Source organism: Leucopleurus acutus (genome assembly GCF_964270905.1).
Source record: "Leucopleurus acutus genome assembly, chromosome: 16".
Classification (NCBI taxonomy): domain Eukaryota; kingdom Metazoa; phylum Chordata; class Mammalia; order Artiodactyla; family Delphinidae; genus Leucopleurus; species Leucopleurus acutus.
The window spans coordinates 21630675-21652075 of record NC_139158.1 but is presented as its reverse complement, the minus strand read 5'-3'; the positions used below and the strand labels follow the sequence as shown (position 1 = coordinate 21652075).

Here is a 21401-nt window from a genome sequence, read left to right as displayed (position 1 = left end):
CATACTTTACTTGCAGTAAATGGCTTGGTATCACTTGTTTCAGGGGATCCTTTGCTGAAGCTTTCTTATAGGCTCAGTGCTTTCTGGCTTAACACATTGCCATCAATCAGCATGTCTTCCACCCACAGATTTAATGCCTTTTGCACCTTAGCTAAGCACTTATCACACACCGTGGCCATAACTTTTGCAGTTTGAGGTACAACAGCAAAACTGGCATGAATTTCTTTTTCCATCTTCACAATTTCACAAAAAGAAGATTCATTTTTACTGTAGATCTTAGCAATCTGAGCATCCAAATTTTTTTTCTTATTAAGTTGAGAACTCTCACCTTTCACATAAAAGAAGCACTTTATGGTTTTGCTTTGGCATATCCTAACTGACAGCATCACTAGTCTTGTACTTTGGGGCCATTATTAAGTAAAGTAAGGGTTCCTTGAACACAAGCACTGCAATGCTGCAACAGTCCATTGGATAACTTAGATGACCAATAAGTGATTAACAGGTGGTAGGTAGCCCATACAGTGTGGATGCACTGGACAATGGAATGATTCACGTCCCAGGGGGGCTGGAGCCAGATGGTACAAGATTTCATCATGCTACTCAAAACAGCTTGCAATTTAAAACTAGTGAATTGTTTACTTCTGGAATTTTCCATTTAATATTTTTGGACTGCGGTTGACTGCAGGTACAAACTGCATAAAGCAAAACTGTGGATAAGAGGGGAATACTGTATTCCAGCCTACGCATAATGGGAGTCTCAGAAGGGGAAGAGAGAAGGGACATAAAGAATATGTGAATAAATAATAGCCAAAGTCTCTCCAGGTTTAATGAAAAACTTTAATCTGCACATTGAAGAATCTCAACAAATTCCAAGTAGAATAGACTCAAAGTAATTCACACCTAGACACGTCATAGTCAAACAGTCAAAAGCCAAAGACATAAAGAGAATCTTGAAAACAGCAGGAAAAAAGTGAATCCTCATGTACAAGGGGTCCTCAATACCATTAACAATTGATTTCTCATCAGAAACCAGGAGACCAGAGAGCAGTGGGATGACATATTCAAAATGCTGCAAGAAACAGACTGTCAACTAAAAATTCTGCAAAACTATCCCTTAGAAATAAAGGAGAAATCAAGATATTCTAAGATAAACAAAAACTGAGAAAATCCATCACTAACAGACCTGTCCTATAAGAAATACTGAAAGGAGTCTTCAAACTGAAAGAAAAGGGCACTAGGCAGTGTTTTGAATCCACACAAAGAAATAGGGCACAATAAAGGTAACTACAAAGGTGGATATAAAAGTCAATATGTAGATCATCCAAAATGAAAATAAATAAGGAAACACAAACTTTAAATGATACATTAAACAAGATGGATTTAGTTGATATTTATAGGACATTCCATCCAAAAACAGATTAAACTTTCTTCTCAAGTGCTAATGGAACATTCTCCAGGATAGATCATATCTTGGGTCACAAATCAAGCCTTGGTAAATTTAAGAAAATTGAAATTGTATCAAGTATCTTTTCCAACCACAATGCTATGAGACTAGATATCAATTACAGGAAAAAAATCTGTAAAAAATACAAGCACATGGAGGCCAAACAATACACTACTAAATAACCATGAGATCACTGAAGAATTCAAAGAGGAAATAAAAAAATACCTAGAAACAAATGACAATGAAAACATGATGACCCAAAACCTATGGGACGCAGCAAAAGCAGTTCTAAGAGGGACGTTTATAGCAATACAGTCCTACCTCAAGAAACAAGAAACATCTCAAATAAACAACCTAACCTTGCACCTAAAGCAATTAGAGAAAGGAGAACAAAAAACCCCCAAAGGTAGCAGAAGGAAAGAAATCATAAAGATCAGAACAGAAATAAATGAAAAAGAAATGAAGGAAACAATAGCAAAGATCAATAAAACTAAAAGCTGGTTCTTTGAGAAGATAAACAAAATTGACAAACCATTAGCCAGACTTATCAAGAAAAATGGGAGAAAAATCAATAGAATTATAAATGAAAAAGGAGAAGTAACAAATGACACTGCAGAAATACAAAGGATCATGAGAGATTATTACAAGCAACTATATGCCAATAAAATGGACAACCTGGAAGAAATGGACAAATTCTTAGAAAAGCACAACCTTCCAAGACTGAACCAGGAAGAAATAGAAAATATAAACAGACCAATCACAAGCACTGAAATTGAGACTGTGATTAAAAATCTTTCAACAAACAAAAGCCCAGGACCAGATGGCTTCACAGGCAAATTCTATCAAACATTTAGAGAAGAGCTAACACCAATCCTTCTCAAACGCTTCGAAAATATAGCAGAGAGAGGAACGCTCCCAAACTCATTCTACGAGGCCACAATCACCCTGATACCAAAACCAGACAAAGAGGCCACAAAAAAAGAAAACTACAGACCAATATCACTGATGAACATAGATGCAAAAATCCTCAACAAAATACTAGCAAACAGAATCCAACAGCGCATTAAAAGGATCATACACCATGATCAAGTGGGGTTTATCCCAGGAATGCGAGGATTCTTCAGTATACGTAAATCAATCAGTGTGATAAACCACATTAACAAACTGAAGGAGAAAACCCATACGATAATCTCAATAGATTCAGAGAAAACTTTCAACAAAATTCAACACCCATTTATGATAAAAACCCTCCAGAAAGTAGGCATAGAGGGAACTTACCTCAACATAAGAAAGGCCATATATGACAAACCCACAGCCAATATCGTTCTCTATGGTGAAAAAACTGAAATCATTTCCGCTAAGATCAGGAGCAAGACAAGGTTGCCCACTCTCACCACTCTTATTCAACATAGTTTTGGAAGTTTTAGCCACAGCAGTCAGAGAAGAAAAAGAAATAAAAGGAATCCAAATCAGAAAACAAGACGTAAAAGTGTCACTGTTTGCAGATGCCATGATACTATACACAGAGAATCCTAAAGATGCTACCAGAAAACTACTAGAGCTAATCAATGAATTTGGTAAAGTAGCAGGATACAAAATGCACAGAAATCTCTTGCATTCCTATACACTAATGATGAAAAATCTGAAAGAGAAATTAAGGAAACACTCCCATTTACCATGGCAACAAAAAGAATAAAATACCTAGGAATAAACCTACCTAAGGAGATAAAAGACCTGTATGCAGAAAACTATAAGACACTGATGAAAGAAATTAAAGATGATACAAACAGATGGAAAGATATACCATGTTCTTGGATTGGAAGAATCAACATTGTGAAAATGACTCTACGACCCAAAGCAATCTACAGATTCAATGCAATCCCTATCAAACTACCAATGGCATTTTTCACAGAACTAGAACAAAAAAATTCACTATTTGTATGGAAACACAGAAGACCCCGAATAGCCAAAGCAATCCTGAGAAAGAAAAACAGAGCTGGAGGAATCAGGCTCCCTGACTTCAGGCTATACTACAAAGCAAGTAATCAAGACAGTACGGTACTGGCACAAAAACAGAAACATTGATCAATGGAACAGGATAGAAAGCCCAGAGATAAACCCCTGCACATATGGTCACCTTATCTTTGATAAAGGAGGTAAGAATATACAATGGAGAAAAGACAGCCTCTTCAATAAGTGGTGCTGGGAAAACTGGACAGCTACATGTAAAATAATGAAATTAGAACACTCCCTAACACCATACACAAAAATAAACTCAAAATGGGTTAAAGACCTAAATGTAAGGTCAGATACTATAACACTCTTAGAGGAAAACGTACTATAAAACTCTCAGAGGAAAACGTAGGCAGAACACTCTATGACATAAATCACAGCAAGATCCTTTTTGACCCACCTCCTAGAGAAATGGAAATAAAAACAAAAACAAGTGGGGCCTAATGAAACTTAAAAGCTTTCGCACAGCAAAGGAAACCATAACCAAGATGAAAAGACAACCCTCAGAATGCGAGAAAATATTTGCAAATGAAGCAAGTGACAAAGGATTAATCTCCAAAATGTACAAGCAGCTCATGCAGCTCAGTATCAAAAAACCCAATCCAAAAATGGGCAGAAGACCTAAATACACATTTCTCCAGAAACGATATACAGATTGTCAGCAAATACATGAAAGGGTGGTCAACATCACTAATCATTAGAGAAATGCAAATCGAAACTACAAGGAGGGGGCTTCCCTGGTGGTGCAGTGGTTGCGAGTCTGCCTGCTGATGCAGGGGACACAGGTTCGTGCCCCGGTCCAGGAAGATCCCACATGCCACGGAGTGGCTGGGCCCGTGGGCTATGGCCGCTGAGCCTGCGCGTCTGGAGCCTGTGCTCCACAATGGGAGAGGCCACAATAGTGAGAGGCCCACGTACCGCAAAAAAAAAAAAGAAAAAAAAAGACTACAATGAGGTATCACCTCACACCGGTCAGAATGGCCATCATCAAAAAATCTATAAACAATAAATCCTGGAGAGGGTGTGGAGAACAGGGAACCCTCTTGCACTGTCGGTGGGAATGTAAATTGATACAGCCACTATGGAGAACAGTATGGAGGTTCCTCAAAAAACTAAAAATAGAACTACCATATGACCCAGCAGTCCCACTACTGGGCGTATACCCTGAGAAAACCATAATTCAAAAAGAGTCATGTACCACAATGTTCATTGAAGCTCCATTTACAATAGCCAGGACATGGAAGCAACCTAAGTGTCCACTGACAGATGAATGGATAAAGAAGATGTGGCACATATATACAATGGAATATTACTCAGCCATAAAAAGAAAGGAAATTGAGTTATTTGTAGTGAGATAGCTGGACCTAGAGACTGTCATACAGAGTGAAGTGAGTCAGAAAGAGAAAAACAAATACTGTATGTTAACACATATATGTGGAATCTAAAAAAAAAAAAGGTTCTGAAGAACGTAGGGGCAGGACAGGAGTAAAGACGCAGACATAGAGAATGGACTTAAGGACACGGGGAGGGGGAAGGGTAAGCTGGGACGAAGTGAGAGAGTGGCATGGACATATATACACTACCAAAAGTAAAATAGATGGCTAGTGGGAAACAGCCACATAGCACAGGGAGATCAGCTTGGTGCTTTGTGTCCACCTAGAGGGGTAGGATAGGGAGGGTGGGAGGGAGACGCAAGAGGGAGGAGATATGGGGATGTATGTATACGTATAGCTGATTCACTTTGTTATACAGCAGAAACTAACACACCACTGTAAAGCAATTATACTCTAATAAAGATGTTTAAAAAGTCAGTATAAATATCTTTTTGCTAATAATTCTTTTCTCTTAAAAATAAAGCAGTAATTATAAAAGTGTGTTGATGGGCTTATAATGTATAAAGATGTAATTTTACAAAAGAAAGGGAGGGAATAGAGGGATATTGGGGCAAAAATTTTGATACACTGTTGAAATTAAGTTGGTAAATCTAAGCTGTTGGGTTTCGTTTGAGATAAAATCCACCATTTTAAACTGTACAGTTCAGTGATTTTTAGTATATTCACAGTGGTATGTGGCCATCGCCAATATCTAATTCCAGAGTATTTGCATCACCCCAGGAAAAAGAAACCCCAAACTTCCTAATTCCCCCTCCCGCATCCCCTGGCATCCACTGATGTCTCTGCCTCTGTGGATTTACCTATTCTGTATATTTCATATAAATGGAATAATACAATATGTAGCCTTTTGTGTCTGGCCTTTTTCACTTAACATAGGGTTCATCCATATTGCAGCTTGTATCAGTACTTTAAACATTTTTTCTGAATAATATTCTATTGTATGGATTTTGTTTATCGGTTGATGGCCATTTGGGTTGTTTCCCCTTTTCTTGCTATTATGAATAATGCTATGAACATTCATGTACAAGTTTTTGTATAAATGTATGTATTCTAACTCCAACTGAGTACACTGTTATACACTTCAATTCTGACACTAGCCACCTAGAGTTAGCACAGATCCCACAAATTAAGGGCTCTGTCCTCCACAAGATTGCCTCTAATTCAGACACTGCCACAAGTTCGGGGGGGCGGGGCACTTCTGACCTACTGGCTACAAATTTGGGATTTCCCACGACCCCCTCTAGTTCAATAGAGAGACAGTTATGATACTTTGAACAGGGCCATGGAAGCATAGAGGAGCACTCAGCCCAGAATGGGAACGTAAGCTTGTCGAGGAAGACTTCCCAGAAGTGACTTCTAAGCTGTGACTGGAGTTTTGAATCATAGGTAGAAACCAGGAGAAGACGTTTGGAAGAGTAGTTGAGGCAGAGGGAACAGCATATACGAAGGCCTGGGGTGTGTGTGTGTGTTAGAGATGACTGAAGAGTTAATTTAAGAATTTGAGCATCAAATGTCAAAAAAGAAAAAAAAGCAGTATCATCTAGACCTTTGTAGGACATTTGGACTTAGAGGAGAGAGAGTGTGTAGAAGAAAAACCAGATCCAACAAAGACCCCTAAAGAATGCCAAATTTTAACACATGGCAGAGAAAAAGGTGTCTGTGAAAAAAGACAGAGAAAGAAAAACTAAAGGGGCATGAGGAAAATAAATAGAACATGGAGTCACCAAAACGAAAGGAAATGTGTTTGAAGAAGCTGTATCAGATGCTGCTAAAATATTAAGGAAAGGACTTAGAAATGCCCATTAGAGTCAGCAGTATGGAATGAGTGAGCCTGGCAAGAGCTGTGTCAGTTGGGCAGTTGGGGTAAAAGCCAAGCTGCAGTAGATTAAAGAGTGAACAAGACTCTGGGAAGTGGGGACAGGGACTCTTGACAGGGTAGGGGACAAAGGATACTAGGCGGAGCGGACAGAAACACAAACATGTCGATACCAGAGGATGGCTTGACGTGATGGGATAGTTTTGTTTTATGATAAGGGAGACTTAGGGGACTTCCCTGTCAATCCAGTGGTTAAGACTCCGCACATCTAATGCAGGGGGCGCAGGTTCTATCCCTGGTCAGGGAGGTAGGATCCCACACGCCACGCGGTGCGGCCAAAAAATAAAATAAAAAATAAACAGTTGAAAAAAAAATAGGGAAGGCTTAAGCTTATTCAAACAATTTTGCAATCCAGAAGAGAAAGAAAATAATAAGTTGGGCAAGCTCCCAAAGAAAGTGAGAGGGAATGGGATCCAAAACAAAGGGAGAAAGATCAATAGGATGAAAGAACAAGTGTGTGCAGATAAATTCATAAGTTTTGATGGTGGACAGTTGAGGGGTTGCTGTCTGATGGCCTCTATCTTTTCTGAAAAGTAACAGACACAGGCACCTACTTAAGTGAAAGGGGTGGTGAATGGCTCTCATATTGAGGGAGAGTGCAGCAGACTTGGAATGGTCACAGTAGAGAATGGGGAAGCGCTGAATTAGGAAAATCTAATTAGTTTCTGGGTAGTGGTGATGGTCATGAGATAGAAACTTAGGAATTTATAGTGGCACACCTCTGCTCTGAGATATGATTTTCTTCATCAGCATTCAGCATACTGGAGGTAAGTGCAGGAGGGGCAAAACCTATGTTGAATCAGAGTTATGGTTTTTGCCAGGTGGGTGCAGTGAAAGGATAGAAGTTAGGTGGTAATATGATGGATCAAGGACTCTAGGCTGGATAAGGAAAGAAGTGAAGACAATAGGAAAGTGATGGATGGGGAGAAAATAGGGGCCAGTGCCAGGAAGTGCCAGGGAGGTATAAGCACAGGTGAAAGTAACAGGAATGGACACTGTTACTATAGTGGACACTAGTGACTGGCCTAATAAACCTATTATGTTACTCGGGTTTTCAGACATTGCCTATGTATGGTTCATTAAGTTTCCTTGTTTTACGTGTTGACTCTTTTTGGCCAGTTCACTATTTATAAGCACCCGCATCTTAAGGTAGAACCCAGAAATCACAGCTGATAAAAAATAATCATCACTAGCAGTGCTTCTGGAGGAAAATAATTAAATATGTGAAGTTTTTAAGTTACCTATAGACTATTATTTTCTGTGCTTGTGCTTCTACTCATTTAAAGTATGAGCTGCCAGGGTATGACTTACACCGGAAGGTATGTGTCACTGCCTACATTGGGGCCCCTACCAGGCCCCTTCTCACCTGCCTCCAGGTTCTCCTAAATTTCCTCAGCCAACCTGTCACTGAAACATGAAACTCTATAATTTCAGTTAAGTTGGAATATTGTCCCTTACTTAACTACAGGTGCTCTTGGAAAGGGCAATATGTTAAGCCTTTATCGGTCACTAAGACTTTTGTGGTAACGTGTTTGGTTTGTGTTACCAGTAGGATAGCTTGCCAAGATTAGATTTTTATATCCCCAGGGAGAAAGTAGAGTAAGAAATCCACATCAGTTGTAGGGATTGGGTGGGCCCGTTCACAATACCTACAGCTAACGAAGAGGGCCCCCTGAGAGGAAGAGAACACGAGTAGGAAGAAAACTCAAGGGAGAGATGGGAGAGGGCAATAGCAAATGTTAACTTCACAATTTTGTTCAAATTCAGCCCTATCTTGGAAAACCCTCTCCGTAGTCAGTTTAGTGAGCAGTTACTGCATATGATTTGCTCTGACAGATTGGTGGGAATGTGTGCCTTTCTGATTTACAATTACTGTGTTTCAAATTTTCTGTGACACAGCTTTTACATGTAGTGATGACATGCCTTGTAATCATCCTCATTGTGGCAACAGACATGCTCAGACTGTGTTAAATCATTTCAGCAGTGTCTGGATCTATAGATGATGGGTGTCAAAAGCCTCTTTAGTTAAGATTCCCCACTTAACAGGGTAAGATTCATTATGACTTCCTTTTCTGTGTTTTGATAACACAGGTGAGATACTAAGAGGCATGTGGGATGCTATAGTTCCTAGTTGGTTTTCCTTTTTCCTATTGTGTGCAAGTTTTTATTTGGCTAGACTGGTTACCTAGGAAACAGCTGCAGGGTAAAGATGGATTGGCTATTTGGAAAATGGAATTACAGGCCCCTTCAGGAGGCAAAAGACCTGTTGGATAAAACAAAAATTAGTGAATGGCTGAATTTATGCTTAATTTAGTGTGCTTCAACAAATCAAACTGAGACAGTTCTATAGGAGAACCTAGTTAATGCAGCATAATTTTTAAATTTAGCTTGCTTTTAATTTATTTAAGTTCACCAAATGTTTATTAATTCCTGCTTTGTGCCCACTGCTGCAGGCCATTCTAAGGTTTTCCAATGAAGCTAGAAGGTTCAGTTCCCTCCTGAAAAGCTCATTTTCTGTTTGGGGTTAAAAGAAGTTACCTTAAAATCAAGTGCACGATTATGTGATACAGTCTAAATGTGTTCAGAGAATTTGGAGGATGTAAAAGATCTTGGCTAGTCAATGTGAGTGATGGGTTTGAATCTACAGGCAGGAGATAATTCTTTGAGGTAAAAGATGAAGTTTAAAGACCTGGTGAAAGTTTGGGTACTAACAGTTACCTGAATTTACAAGATAACGGTAGCAGCACAGTTACCCTTGCAGATCCCTACACCCAGACAGCTTATGGAAAATATGTAACTGTGATATAAATTATATTGCCGTAGAATCTTAAGAAAATGAATTTTAGTGACAATGTTGACCAACCACTCTTTGCACTAGCCTTTGCATAATTTAAGAAAACTCTATTTTCACTGAAAGTGTGACAGCATTAGTTTTGTAATCTCAGACCACTACAAAAATGTGAGCACGTAAGAGACACTCAATAAAATATTTATGAATTGATTTGCTTATATACAGTACACCTTCTTGTTAGTTAGCATTAGCTTTCTTTTCTTCCAGAATGTAGCTGTTGAATATTTGGTCTTGATTTGTGGTGATAAGGACTTTCGTAAATATAGACGCATAACTCTTCTTTTACAGTGGAACATCTGTCAGGTTATTTCCATTGATTTGTAGAAAGTATAGGTATAATTTTCATTTTCTTACTTGTTCTCTTTGTATTCACTTGGCGTGGTGTGCCAGCCAGGAGAGGAAGAAAAAGCAATCCTACTCAGAAAGCTTTACAACCTATAGGCGCAGGAAGTTAAATTTGAGCCCTCCTTGCCATGTCCATAAATGGAAAGTAAACGAGGCAACATAAGGATACTCAAAATATTTTGAAAGAGAAATGTTTTAGTTATCGTTTATTGAACCTACAACTTCAAATATTTGCCAGCAAAAAATAATTCTCAAATGTAAATCGCAGGGCTTCCCTGGTGGCGCAGTAGTTAAGAATCCGCCTGCCAGTGCAGGGGACACGGTTTCGAGCCCTGGTCCTGGAAGATCCCACATGCCACGGAGCAACTAAGCCCATGCGCCACAACTACTGAGCCTGTGCTCTAGAGCCCGTGAGCCACAACTACTGAGCCCACGCACCTAGAGCCCGTGCTCCACAACAAGAGGAGCCACCGCAATGAGAAGCCCGCGTACCGCAACAAAGAGTAGCCCCGGCTCTCCGCAACTAGAGAAAGCCTGCGTGCAGCAACGAAGACCCAACGCAGCCAAAAATAAATAAATAAATTTATTTAAAAAAAAAAAATAAGTAAATCTCAGTCCACTAGCTATTTATAGAGTTACCAATGAAAGTTTCTTTGTATTTTAAATTTGTGAAGAGAATTGTTACTATAATCAGAATCCATAATATTGAATTTTGCCAGAGGGTCTTTCATTGCCTGTTGTCTATTCTCACTGTACTGATAGCTTTTATAAATGAGATAGTGACTACAGAGGGTAATTTGTTAGAAGATTTTTGCTGAGTGATCAGGAGTGGTTTCCTGTTAGAAGAGCTTGAGCACTGCTGTGAATGCCTTCTTTATTTCCAAAATTACCATAAAATGCCTTATCATAATAAGACACGCCCTCTCCCTCAAGTTTTCTTTTCAAGGAAACTTTTTAATGTTTCATTTTAAGAACAATTATGCAACTCCCTGGTACCTACTCACCCCTATTGTCCCTTTTCTGGTTTCAAGCAATCATCATGATACTAAAAATGTTAGTAACTGTCAAAAACTTTGAACTGATTTACTTCTCTGGCCTGTGGAATCACTCCACTCCAAACAGCAGCTCGGAGGAGGGATAGGGTGGCATTACTTACTGTGACAGTTTGCTCACTTTCTATCCCTCTCCCGCCCCTCATCTGCCTCCATCTTGCTGGCAATGATCCTGTAATTATAATGCTGTTTGCACCTATGCGGAGATCACAAGAAGGGCCTAATTATTAGATTATTTGAGAGAAAGAGGTACAACTTGTTTGTGTTATCGTCTTCCACTCTTTTGAAAAGTTATAGTCAGAGTTAGCATTAGAGGAAAAAAGACCACAACTCATTTCTGAGAGCAGAACTGATTTTTCTCTTCATTTTCTTTGAATACATTGCTTATTTCTACAAATGTACGAATGGCAAAGGCATGTTGCAGGAAAACCCCCTCCCTCCAACAGCCCCACCTACCCACATATACATCTGTATGTACAGGTTCAGCCCTGGTCTGTCTTCTCCCACCAAGGGCAGCTTCCCAAAATGCCTCTGGGAATTTTACTGACTGTCCTCAAAAAAGGCACTTGTTCATGGCAGGTGCTATGATTTTTGAGGTTAATGTCTTTTTGTTGTAGTTGTTTCTGTTGTTCATAATGAGAAAATAAGACCAATAAAATATGCAGAAATCTGTTGTTTTCAGTGGCTCCAGAAATTTCTTTTCTTGTATTTTTGGTAGCTGTTTTCCCATTTGCAGTTGCCCTTAAAGGGGGAAGCAAGCAACTTTTACTCAAAAGTGACATTTTAATTGTTCTTCTTACTGGGGAAAAGGATAAAATAATAATTCTTTCATCTTCCTTATCTAGGTCTCTGTAAATTAATTCACCCCAAATTTGATAGAGAGGTTCCTTGGGTTTGACATGAGAACATGTTTGTTTAAAAATAGCACTTGATGTTTTACAAAAACCACTTTCATTTATTTAAATGGAAGAGGGGGCACTTTAAAAATTAGCACCGATGCCTTTATGCTTTTCTGCTGAAGCATACTAGTAATGATTTGGCACTGTGAGTACTTGTACATTGTACAAAAATTGTTGACTTAACAAATGGGGTGAACCTACTAGCTCTTCCAGCATTTTCTTGAATTTAGTGGAAAAGTACTTATATTGTAGTTTTCTTAGACCTTTTAAGTTTAATAAAATAATTTAGTTCCAGTATTTAATCCATTATTTAATTTTATTTATGTATTACACTTAGACATATTTCAGGTTTGCCTTCAAATTTTTAAAACGTGTGTTTCTCCTCAGCCAAAATAAAATCATATACGTTTGAGTCTTGGATCTGGGAATAGAAAAGTTCCAATCCTTTTTGCTAGTATGGTAATCTCAGCAAGAGCGGGAACCTCATCTCTGTTGTTCACTGTTATTTTCCTGGAGCCTAGAACAGTGCCAGACACAGGTACCCAGAAAAGTATTTAATAAATGACTGAATGAATTTTCTTCTATGACTTGTGAGGTTTTTTTTTTTAAGTTCACTTTGTACCTTAAACAAAGTATTACTACCTAGTGGACTACAGCAGGATGCTGAAGAATAGGACTCAGTGGAATTCAGTGCTTGAATGACCCTCTCAGAGAGAAAAGGACTAAAGGGGTTTTGGTAGGGACAATTCCCTGGGTGTGCCAAACCCACTAAAATACTCCCACGTTTTGCATCTCTCCAGGAGCGCTCACTGTGGGCCTTGTGCGACAGTGTCAAACAATCCATGGACGAGACCGGACATGCATCCCACCTCGGCTTCCCCCAGAGTGGGTCACCACACTGTTTTTTATCATCATGGGAATCATTTCATTGACTGTCACATGTGGTTTGCTGGTGGCTTCCCACTGGCGAAGAGAAGCCACAAAATATGCTCGATGGATAGCATTCACTGGAAGTAAGTAACCTGTGCTAACTAAATTTGTCTAGAAGGCACTCACCCTGGAATCAAGACTCAGTAATAAGGACTCTCTAATCATCAAAGGGCACCACTTGCGTACAGCCATCAGATAGACTCTACGCGGTCCCATCAGCTCTTCCGAATTCTCACCATAAGACCAGGACATCCAAACCTTAATTGCTTTGTATAACGTGCTATTTTAATGAATTTTATTTTTGCTCACATTGTGACCTAAGTGTTCCAGGTCTGTGACTCAGAGCTACCACTAACCTGAGTCTTCCTCTTCTTAAAGGTATTGGTATTGTCTGTCAAATAAAGATAAATCTAGAAGAAACTATACAGAAATACAAATTAGTTTAAGGTGGTGATTTGCTTTTTAATATCATTGATTTGAGTTTCTACCATAAGTTGTGGTGTGACCATTGAAAAATCAACACATTTGGTTATTTAATAATCGTTTCTCAACATCTCTGATGCCATTTAAGCTATGCCCAAGGGTGTGATAATACTTATATATTACACATTCTCTTGTACTTTGCAAAACTGGTTTAATTTCAGAGCACAACGCAGGCTTTTCCCAAGCTAAAAGCAACAAAAATGCTCAAAGGGAAGGTTTCTGTAATTCTGCTTTCTTCTTTCTAAAGCAGGTTTGTCCCCCAGGGGACATTTGTCAAAGTCTGGAAACATTTTTGATTGTCCCAACTAAGGGGGTGCTCCTGGCATGTAGTGAGTAGAGTCCAGGGATGCTGCTGAACAGCGTACAAATGCACAGAACAGCCCTCCACAACAAAGACTAATCTGGCCCCAGATGGCAATAGGGCCCTGTTGAGAAACCCTGCTCTAAAGAACAGGATAACTATCCCTATGCCAAACACTATGGGGTTTAATTTCTAATTCAGTGTCTTATAATCATCTCAGGTTTTCTTAAGTTTTTAGAAAATGAATATTATAACACAGCTTACTTTCACCTGATATTGTCATGTAGAACTTGTATTACAGGGTTAAGGCATAATCCCATGTATCCCTATTAATGTTAAAACTCAATTTATTCTTAAAGATCATAGGATAGGGATATTAGTTCATGAGTCTCTGTTTCTCCCTATCTCTCTGTGAAACTCTCTTTAGAGAATGTATATATTTCTGGATCTGTTGTTTTATTTTTGTATGTATTTCTCCCTTAATTTTAAAATTTAGATCAAGTTGCAGTTGACATAAAAAGGCTTCTCCATCTTTGTTAAGAAATGTGAAAAAAGTTGATCTTTTCTGAGGTCAAACAGACCTCCTGAGACAGTTCTTTTCTAAATCGTAGGGTCTAGAGGCAGTTATAGAGACAGAGCTACTAAATTAAAGGGTATTGATGGGGAATTTAAAGAGAATCTTTACTCACAGATACAGTTACTTATCCACTCTTTAGAATTCACTCTTTAGGAGTAAAATAAAATCAAAGAAGAAGGATTTAGTTGAAATTTGGGAGTGCATGTACTCTGAATACCAAAAATCTGAAATATTATTTAGCAAAGTAATATGAGTCAGAGAAAAGCATTAAGGTGCTCACATGAGCCATTGGTTCTTATAACCCAATAAAGGGAAAGAACTTTGATTATCTTGTTTTTCGTTCCTCTTCAAAAGAAAATATTTAAGTATATAGCTTAAATAAGCTTAAATAGCTTAAATATATAGCTTAAAACATATAAGTATATAGTAAATATATAGCTACCTTGAAATGCAGAATGTTTTTCCTTTATTTTCCATTTTAAATAATTTAACTTTTTAAAATAATATGTGCATGATACATAATTCAAAGCCTATGAAAGGGTCACCAAGTGAAAAGTAAATCTCATTTGTGGCCCTGTCACCCAGTCGTCTGATACTCCTTTCCTGGAAGCAGCCATTCTCACCAGTTTCTGGGGTTTCCTACCAGTGGTGTTCTATGCATAGAAACATATATGTATATGTGTGAGTGTTCTATAAATACATATTTATTCTATTTATACTATTCTGTATCTTGGTTTTTTCGTTCAGCAATATATCTTCGTGTTGATGTCATCTAAGGAAGCATAGAGCTACATTCCCAGAGCTAGTTTACTGGGGTGGTAGTCATAAGAGGGATTGGGCTCCCCCTAGTGTTTCCATTCAGTCTTTGAAAATGTACTTCATCTCTATTTTATGCACTTCTATTCCAGTTAAGCTATAGTTTGGTAAGAATATAAGCTAACATTTTCTGATGGATTTACACAGTGGAAATGTTCAAAGGAGAGCCACACATGAGGGGGCTCACCTATGGGGGCAAGGGTGACAAAGCTGTGCCTTTTTCTTCAAGTCTGACCCTTGTCCTTGCTTTTGCCGCCCTAATTTACTTGTCTACCAGTACACCTGATTGACTTCCACCACCAAGAAATCTATGCTGTACAGGATATGAAGTTATGTCTTTACAGACTTATTTAGGACCCAGAACTTAATTGTCAAAAGTTGATATGTATTTTCAGCATTAACAGTATTTTAAGATCTAAAGTAACTTCACAGGTCTCAATAGCTAAAAAAACCCCACAAAAAGCAGGAAAACAAAAACAAAAAAACCTCACCCACCAACATTAAATCTCTCCAGGACAGAGAACTAGGTTCCTTGGATTAAAAACAAATATTGGATAGAATTAGGAGTTCATTGCTTCCTTAAAATTTGATTAAGCTTTTCCTGACCAATTTGGAAAATATTTTACACTTGTAAAATATTAAACCCTGCTTTAAATATAGTCATTAAATGATTACTCCTTTATAAAAGATAGATTTTTATTTTACAGTAGAAAATAGGAAAGGATAGGAATTAAGTTGGCACATCAATTAACAGAATGAACAACAGTAATATCTGCACATCTTTTAAGGACTTCTAAATTATTTTAGTGTTTCTTGAGGTTAGAGATTAATCCACATTAAAGAACAAATTGTTTTTAAGGCAATAATGTTTTCCCATTGTTTTTATTAGATTGTCTAATTGTGGTTTCATTTTACTTACCAAACCATATTAAGGCATAAGCACCGTTAGAGACTGGTGACAGATACCACAGATCAGGGGGCACTGGCAGCAGTAATAAAGTTATTTATTGCTAACTATACAACAGAAAGGCCAAAAGATCTAATACTGAATACCTGAATTTTTCATTTGTTCTGTAGTAGGTATCCAAAAGAATTTAAATCTGCTTATGTAACATTATTTGTTGTGGTCATATGCCCAAAATGAAACAGATTCTATGTCTGCTTAATATAAAATAATCCACCCAAATGGTGCGAAGCAAACAAGAGTGCTGGTGTGTTTCTTAAGCTAGTGTATTACTTAAGAAAATGTTACGTTTTACAGCATTTCTGGAGCTTCCTTCCAGGAAATATTCCTAATTGGCTTTTTCAGGACTCTCCTATTAAATTTTGTAGATTGAGTAACACAAAAAAAATTTAGGACAAGTGTCAGCTGGTATATTTATCCAGGACTCTGTCAGTATTGCTAGGGATGGGTTTAACTGAGAAAAGTTTTCTCATTCAGTTAATATTGGGAATGACTATAGAATGACATTACACTGAAGAAATGTTTCTGCCTTCAAAGAAATTTGAAAGACTATGAACATTTGACCAACATGCTTTCAAAAAGCATAAAATAATAATAATAATAGTAATAAAAAGCATAAAATATTTTCTTGGAAACGCCAGCCTATCTATAGGTAATTTGTGTTCCCTAAGAAGAGTGTTTCTTTGTTAGCACAGGGGAGCACGCGGTTTCCTAAAACAGCCAACTGTGGAATTACTTCTGCCCAGACACTGGGTTTTCTGATATCTTTCTAGAAGCATTTTAGCAAATAATATATTTCATTGTGTTTGCATACAAAATTCAAAAGATTTCCCCACTCTCCCCCACTTTAAACTCTGTAGTCAGAAACCTGGGAGATTTTTTTTTTTGGAACGTTGTCCGTGATGAGAGATAACCAGTCTGACAATTTGCTCCTCATCACAGAAGCCTGTGGTTCTTTCCACTAGCTGATTTTAAATCAGAGTAAGATAAATAGTGTTTATATTTGTATGCACCTTTTCTCAATTCCTCATAGCTAATACCAACTGAGAGAGCAGAGAATTGGCAAAATAATGCTAGGACAATAATAATATACAGCATTTATTCAGCACTTACTATCAACCTGTCACTCACTGTGCGAAGGACTTGACATTGTTTTGTTTATCCTTGTACTATATACTTACCCATTTTCAGAATTTCAGAAGCCTAAGATTACACCATTAGTAAGTAGTAGAGCCAGAACTTAGCCCCTGTCTGACACTAGCCAGAGCCCTTAGTCACTACTTTAAATGGTCAAGAATCGTATATACGAGTACTTAGTAGGTTTGGAGGCCTTCCTTAATGCTGATATTCAAAACTATGTAAAAGGCTAAGCTAGCTTTTACTGTATTTAATTGTTAGGCTTTGGGGATCTGTAGTATACTCAAATCTTTTGATAAGTGATCCATATTGTAACAGATTTGACCATGTCATCAATCCACAACCCTTCTTATGCCAAATTTTCATTGTTTTCTTAATCACCAAACCATGTTACTAATGTTGTGTTCTGGTTTGTTTTACAGTGATCCTTTTCTGTATGGCTGCCCTAATATTTCCAATAGGATTTTACATCAATGAAGTCGGAGGTCAACCATATAAATTACCCAACAACACAGTAGTTGGGTCATCATACGTACTTTTTGTCTTATCAATTTTCTTTACAATAGTAGGACTTCTATTTGCCGGCAAAGTTTGTTTACCAGGCTGATGAATGTCTGAATTGCTTGACTCTTATTATTTTTAATTTTATTTTATTTTTTTATTTTTGGAGGGTGGGGAGGACAAAGGCAAGGCATCTGAGTAGTCCTCGCATAGGAAGATGCTTAGATGAAACTGATGCTGAAAAGAAAAAAAAAATGCTTTGATTTGTTCTCACTATGCACTTTGGATTTAAAAACAAAAAATAAGGAGAGCCTTTTCCATAACCAAATACAGACAATATTGACTAAATCTCCTGAGCATATTCAGGCAGTCAGGTCTGCACTGTGATAGCAACCTAGTGAAGGAGAATGCTTTATACTGAAAAGCATGTGGCCCTTTGTGACTCTGTGGTTCCATTTTTAACGTCTAATGATTCATTTGAGGGAGGAAAAAATAAGTCTAAGTATTTATGAATCATGGCGGACCAGAGGGATGCAAGAGAAGTTCATGTGGGGCTGGCCTCACCTCCTAAGAAATTAGAGTTCACAGCTTCCTTGTAATGGTATGAGCCTTTGGCACCAGAATGGATTGCCATTGCATTACCGCACCAAGAAGCCAATAGATCAAAACTCGTTTGCTAAAATGTATGTAAAAATTCTGAAATTCCCTATTCTCTGTGTACAAAAAAAAAAAAAAAAAATCAAACACTAAGAAACATGTCGTTGGGGGGCGGGGGGTTGGGTGGGGGAAATTTTCCTTATATTTATATAAATATATATATAATATATATATTTTGCTGATGCAGTATACAGTGTGTATATATGTGTGTGTGCGTATGTGTGTGTGTAAATTTATATACACACACATGCAAACAGTTCCTGGAAGAGAACTCTGAATGCTTTGCTAGCAAAACACTGTGGTGTGCAAACCTAGAACTCAATAGAAAAAAAGCCATTTATCTGAAGGCTGCATAGTGGAGAGAGTCTTCAGTTTACCTCATTCTTTGTAGCAGCCCTTGATTTTAACAGGTTTTTGTAATAGGTACAAATAATCCCATACCCTTCTAGGTGCAATTTTAAGTTAAGCTAAAATTCTTTGTAGGGTTAATTTATTTGTTTATGATAGTAGAAGGTAAGATCATGTCAAACCTTATAATTTGGGGAATCTGACACTATTTAAATTATTGGCAACTGTTGTCTGTTGTACAGAGGTTCTCTTTTTCTACTGGCTCGTTCTGTTACATTAATAAAGCATTTTCTATGTTTAAGCACACAACTTTACATAAGTACAAAATTCACTAGTAATGTCAACTTACAATATTTTGGCTATTTGTAACACTAACTTCACTCTGCCATAAAGATTAAATTTATGTTTCTTTTCATCTAGGCATTATTAATAATCTCCTTTACCAAAAACCTGAGCAATACAGTATTTTCTTTAAATGCTACATGCCTTTGTTTGCTAAAAGCTAACATTTTTGCATTTACTTTAAAGGGCTGTACTAGACCCACAGCTTTACATTTCTTCCAGAAAGAAGCATTGCAGCTAACCCTTGAGCCCACAAATAGTTTAAAGTATAGTATTTCTCTTCTCCACATCTCCATGTCTTTATGTCAATGCTTAGTTGTTTTTCCAGGTGAACACAATAGATAATCTCCTGTTTGAAATGTGGGGCAGGAGGGTTTTTCATGGCAATGGAGTCTTTCATGGCAACGGCAACCGAAATGTCCCTATCAGAAGAGTTAGGGTACCTTGTTTCACACAAACTGAAATGAATGCACTGTTTTGTTTTTTTTTTTAAATGATTGCTTCAGAGATGGGGCTGCCTCCTCAGATATTCAAGGTATGAAATGGAGGAGCCTGATGTATTTCACACTGGCTTGTTTGACATTCATATATCTTACTGTTAATTCAGCAGTATTTTATTGTGGAAGAAAACCCCAGTGTTTCAGCTCACTCAGGAGTCAGGTAAGAGGTAGACCACCACTGGGGTGAGTTCCTTGAGTGTGCTGGGGGCATGTCACCCATTTCCTTCCCAGAGTCCAAAGAAACCTCTAGGAAATGCCTGAGGGAGACTAATTTTCCCCAAGTATTACGATGTCTAGTCAGTTCTAAGAATACCACTGGACATGTGCTGTGGACATTTGGGATGGCAGTTCCCATTGCGATTTGATTGGACCTCAGTCAAATGGATCACTTTGAAGGAAAGCTTTGGTTGTCACCATTATACCACTGAAATAAAGGGTTAGCAAAGTATGGTTCAAATTAACTTATGATATGACCAAGAGCTTTTCTCTTCCAAAAGTTGAATTTTATTGTAAATAGTTTCTCAAAATATTTTTAACTGGATCATGAGCATGGGGAGAGAAAGTTTCTCAGCTGCTAAGAATTTCCCCACTGTTTACGTCTTTCACTTACAGTGGTATTGCATATAAGATTGCAGAATTTAAGGTTTTATTTGTATCTATTACACAAACCATTAAATTGTCTTTAATTTCATCATTGTCTTGGAGGTCCAGTGCACTAAGGGCTGATAGGGGAAAACTCCCTCTAACCAGTCAGCACTCTAACCCAGGATTAAAACCATCCCATCAAGTAGTATGTGAAGTCAAATCTTTGTACTCTTCCAGACCAAACATTGAAATGGACTCATTCATATAAAATTCTATAAATCCTGTAAGTGAAAAGATAGACAACTGTCAGCAGTTGCATTTAAAAGGTCACTATAATAAGTACTATATAGTACAGTATTAATTTATAGCAGGAAATCATATCTTGTAAACTGTATATAAAACACTGTTTAATGGTGCAATCATTTGTCAAATTTTTGTCTGTTACATTGTTTTTAGAGTGTGTGCATTCTTCTCATACCTAAGAATATCACTGTAAAATCTGCTGAAAAATATTTATAGGTTTTATTTGCACAAGACTTAATTAGTTTGAAAGTTTTGGAAGCTCCTATTGAACATGCCTAAACATCTGTAAACATGAAAAATCTTCAATTCATTAAAAGCAAACATTTCAGTATGATTCTTTCCAAAGGTAATCCATGTTCTATGTTGTTAATGTGTGTATGTAATTTTTCTGACTCTTCTACTTCTTATAAGCCTATTTTCCGTTTCATTTGTTTTGTTTTTGAAGGACGGCTCTTTTTTTTTTTTTTCTTTTTAATGTTCTAGATGACCAAAACACTTCATTGGTTTTTACCCTTTTGCCTAAATCTTTGATATCCCCACTTGATGTTCTGTGAATTCACTGTTTAATCTCTTAAGTAAAACAATGAACAGTCCTGGTGACATACAACCTATTGATTTAGAGGAAAGACCCTGAAAAAGTATTGGAAACTAACTTTGAATATACTACTCTTAGCTATTATTTTGCATCGTGGGCTTCATGGGAGGAACATGTTGCATTTATTTTGTCTTTATTAAAAGACTACTAGCCACAGTTACTCTGATTGTAGTAACTGTTTCAGCAACCCACTTTGATCTTCTTTAAAATATTGAATTTACATTCACAATTCAAAACAGTAAGCTGTCTTTCAGAACTAATTTTTGAAGGATAAAAATATATGAAGGAAAAAAGTGACCTGTGTAGGTTGGATTCCCTACATAGGACTTATTAGTTATATCACCTCAAGAGATTTTAAAGTTTGTCATCAAGGCCTGTATATTACCCCAACTTTATTAAGAATTGTTTTCTAATTGGTTATAACATTTTTCGATTAATAGTTTCAAAACAAATTGTTAATACAAACTGTATAAAATGAACATAATTTT

At 37.4% G+C, this 21401-nt stretch overlaps 1 protein-coding gene across 1 annotated transcript in view; it reads left to right on the top strand.

The window, feature by feature from the left end:
* MOSMO (modulator of smoothened) overlaps positions 1–18315 on the top strand; it is a gene marked incomplete at its 5' end in the record, with an annotated part of 56278 nt that extends 37963 nt beyond the window's left edge. Inside the window, 2 exons of the mRNA XM_082857124.1 lie at positions 12675–12887; positions 17505–18315. Of these exons, the coding sequence (XP_082713250.1) occupies positions 12675–12887; positions 17505–17689 (398 nt within the window). The 3' untranslated portion in view covers positions 17690–18315. The remainder of the gene's footprint in view (positions 1–12674; positions 12888–17504) is intronic.
* Positions 18316–21401: the final 3086 nt, after the last annotated feature.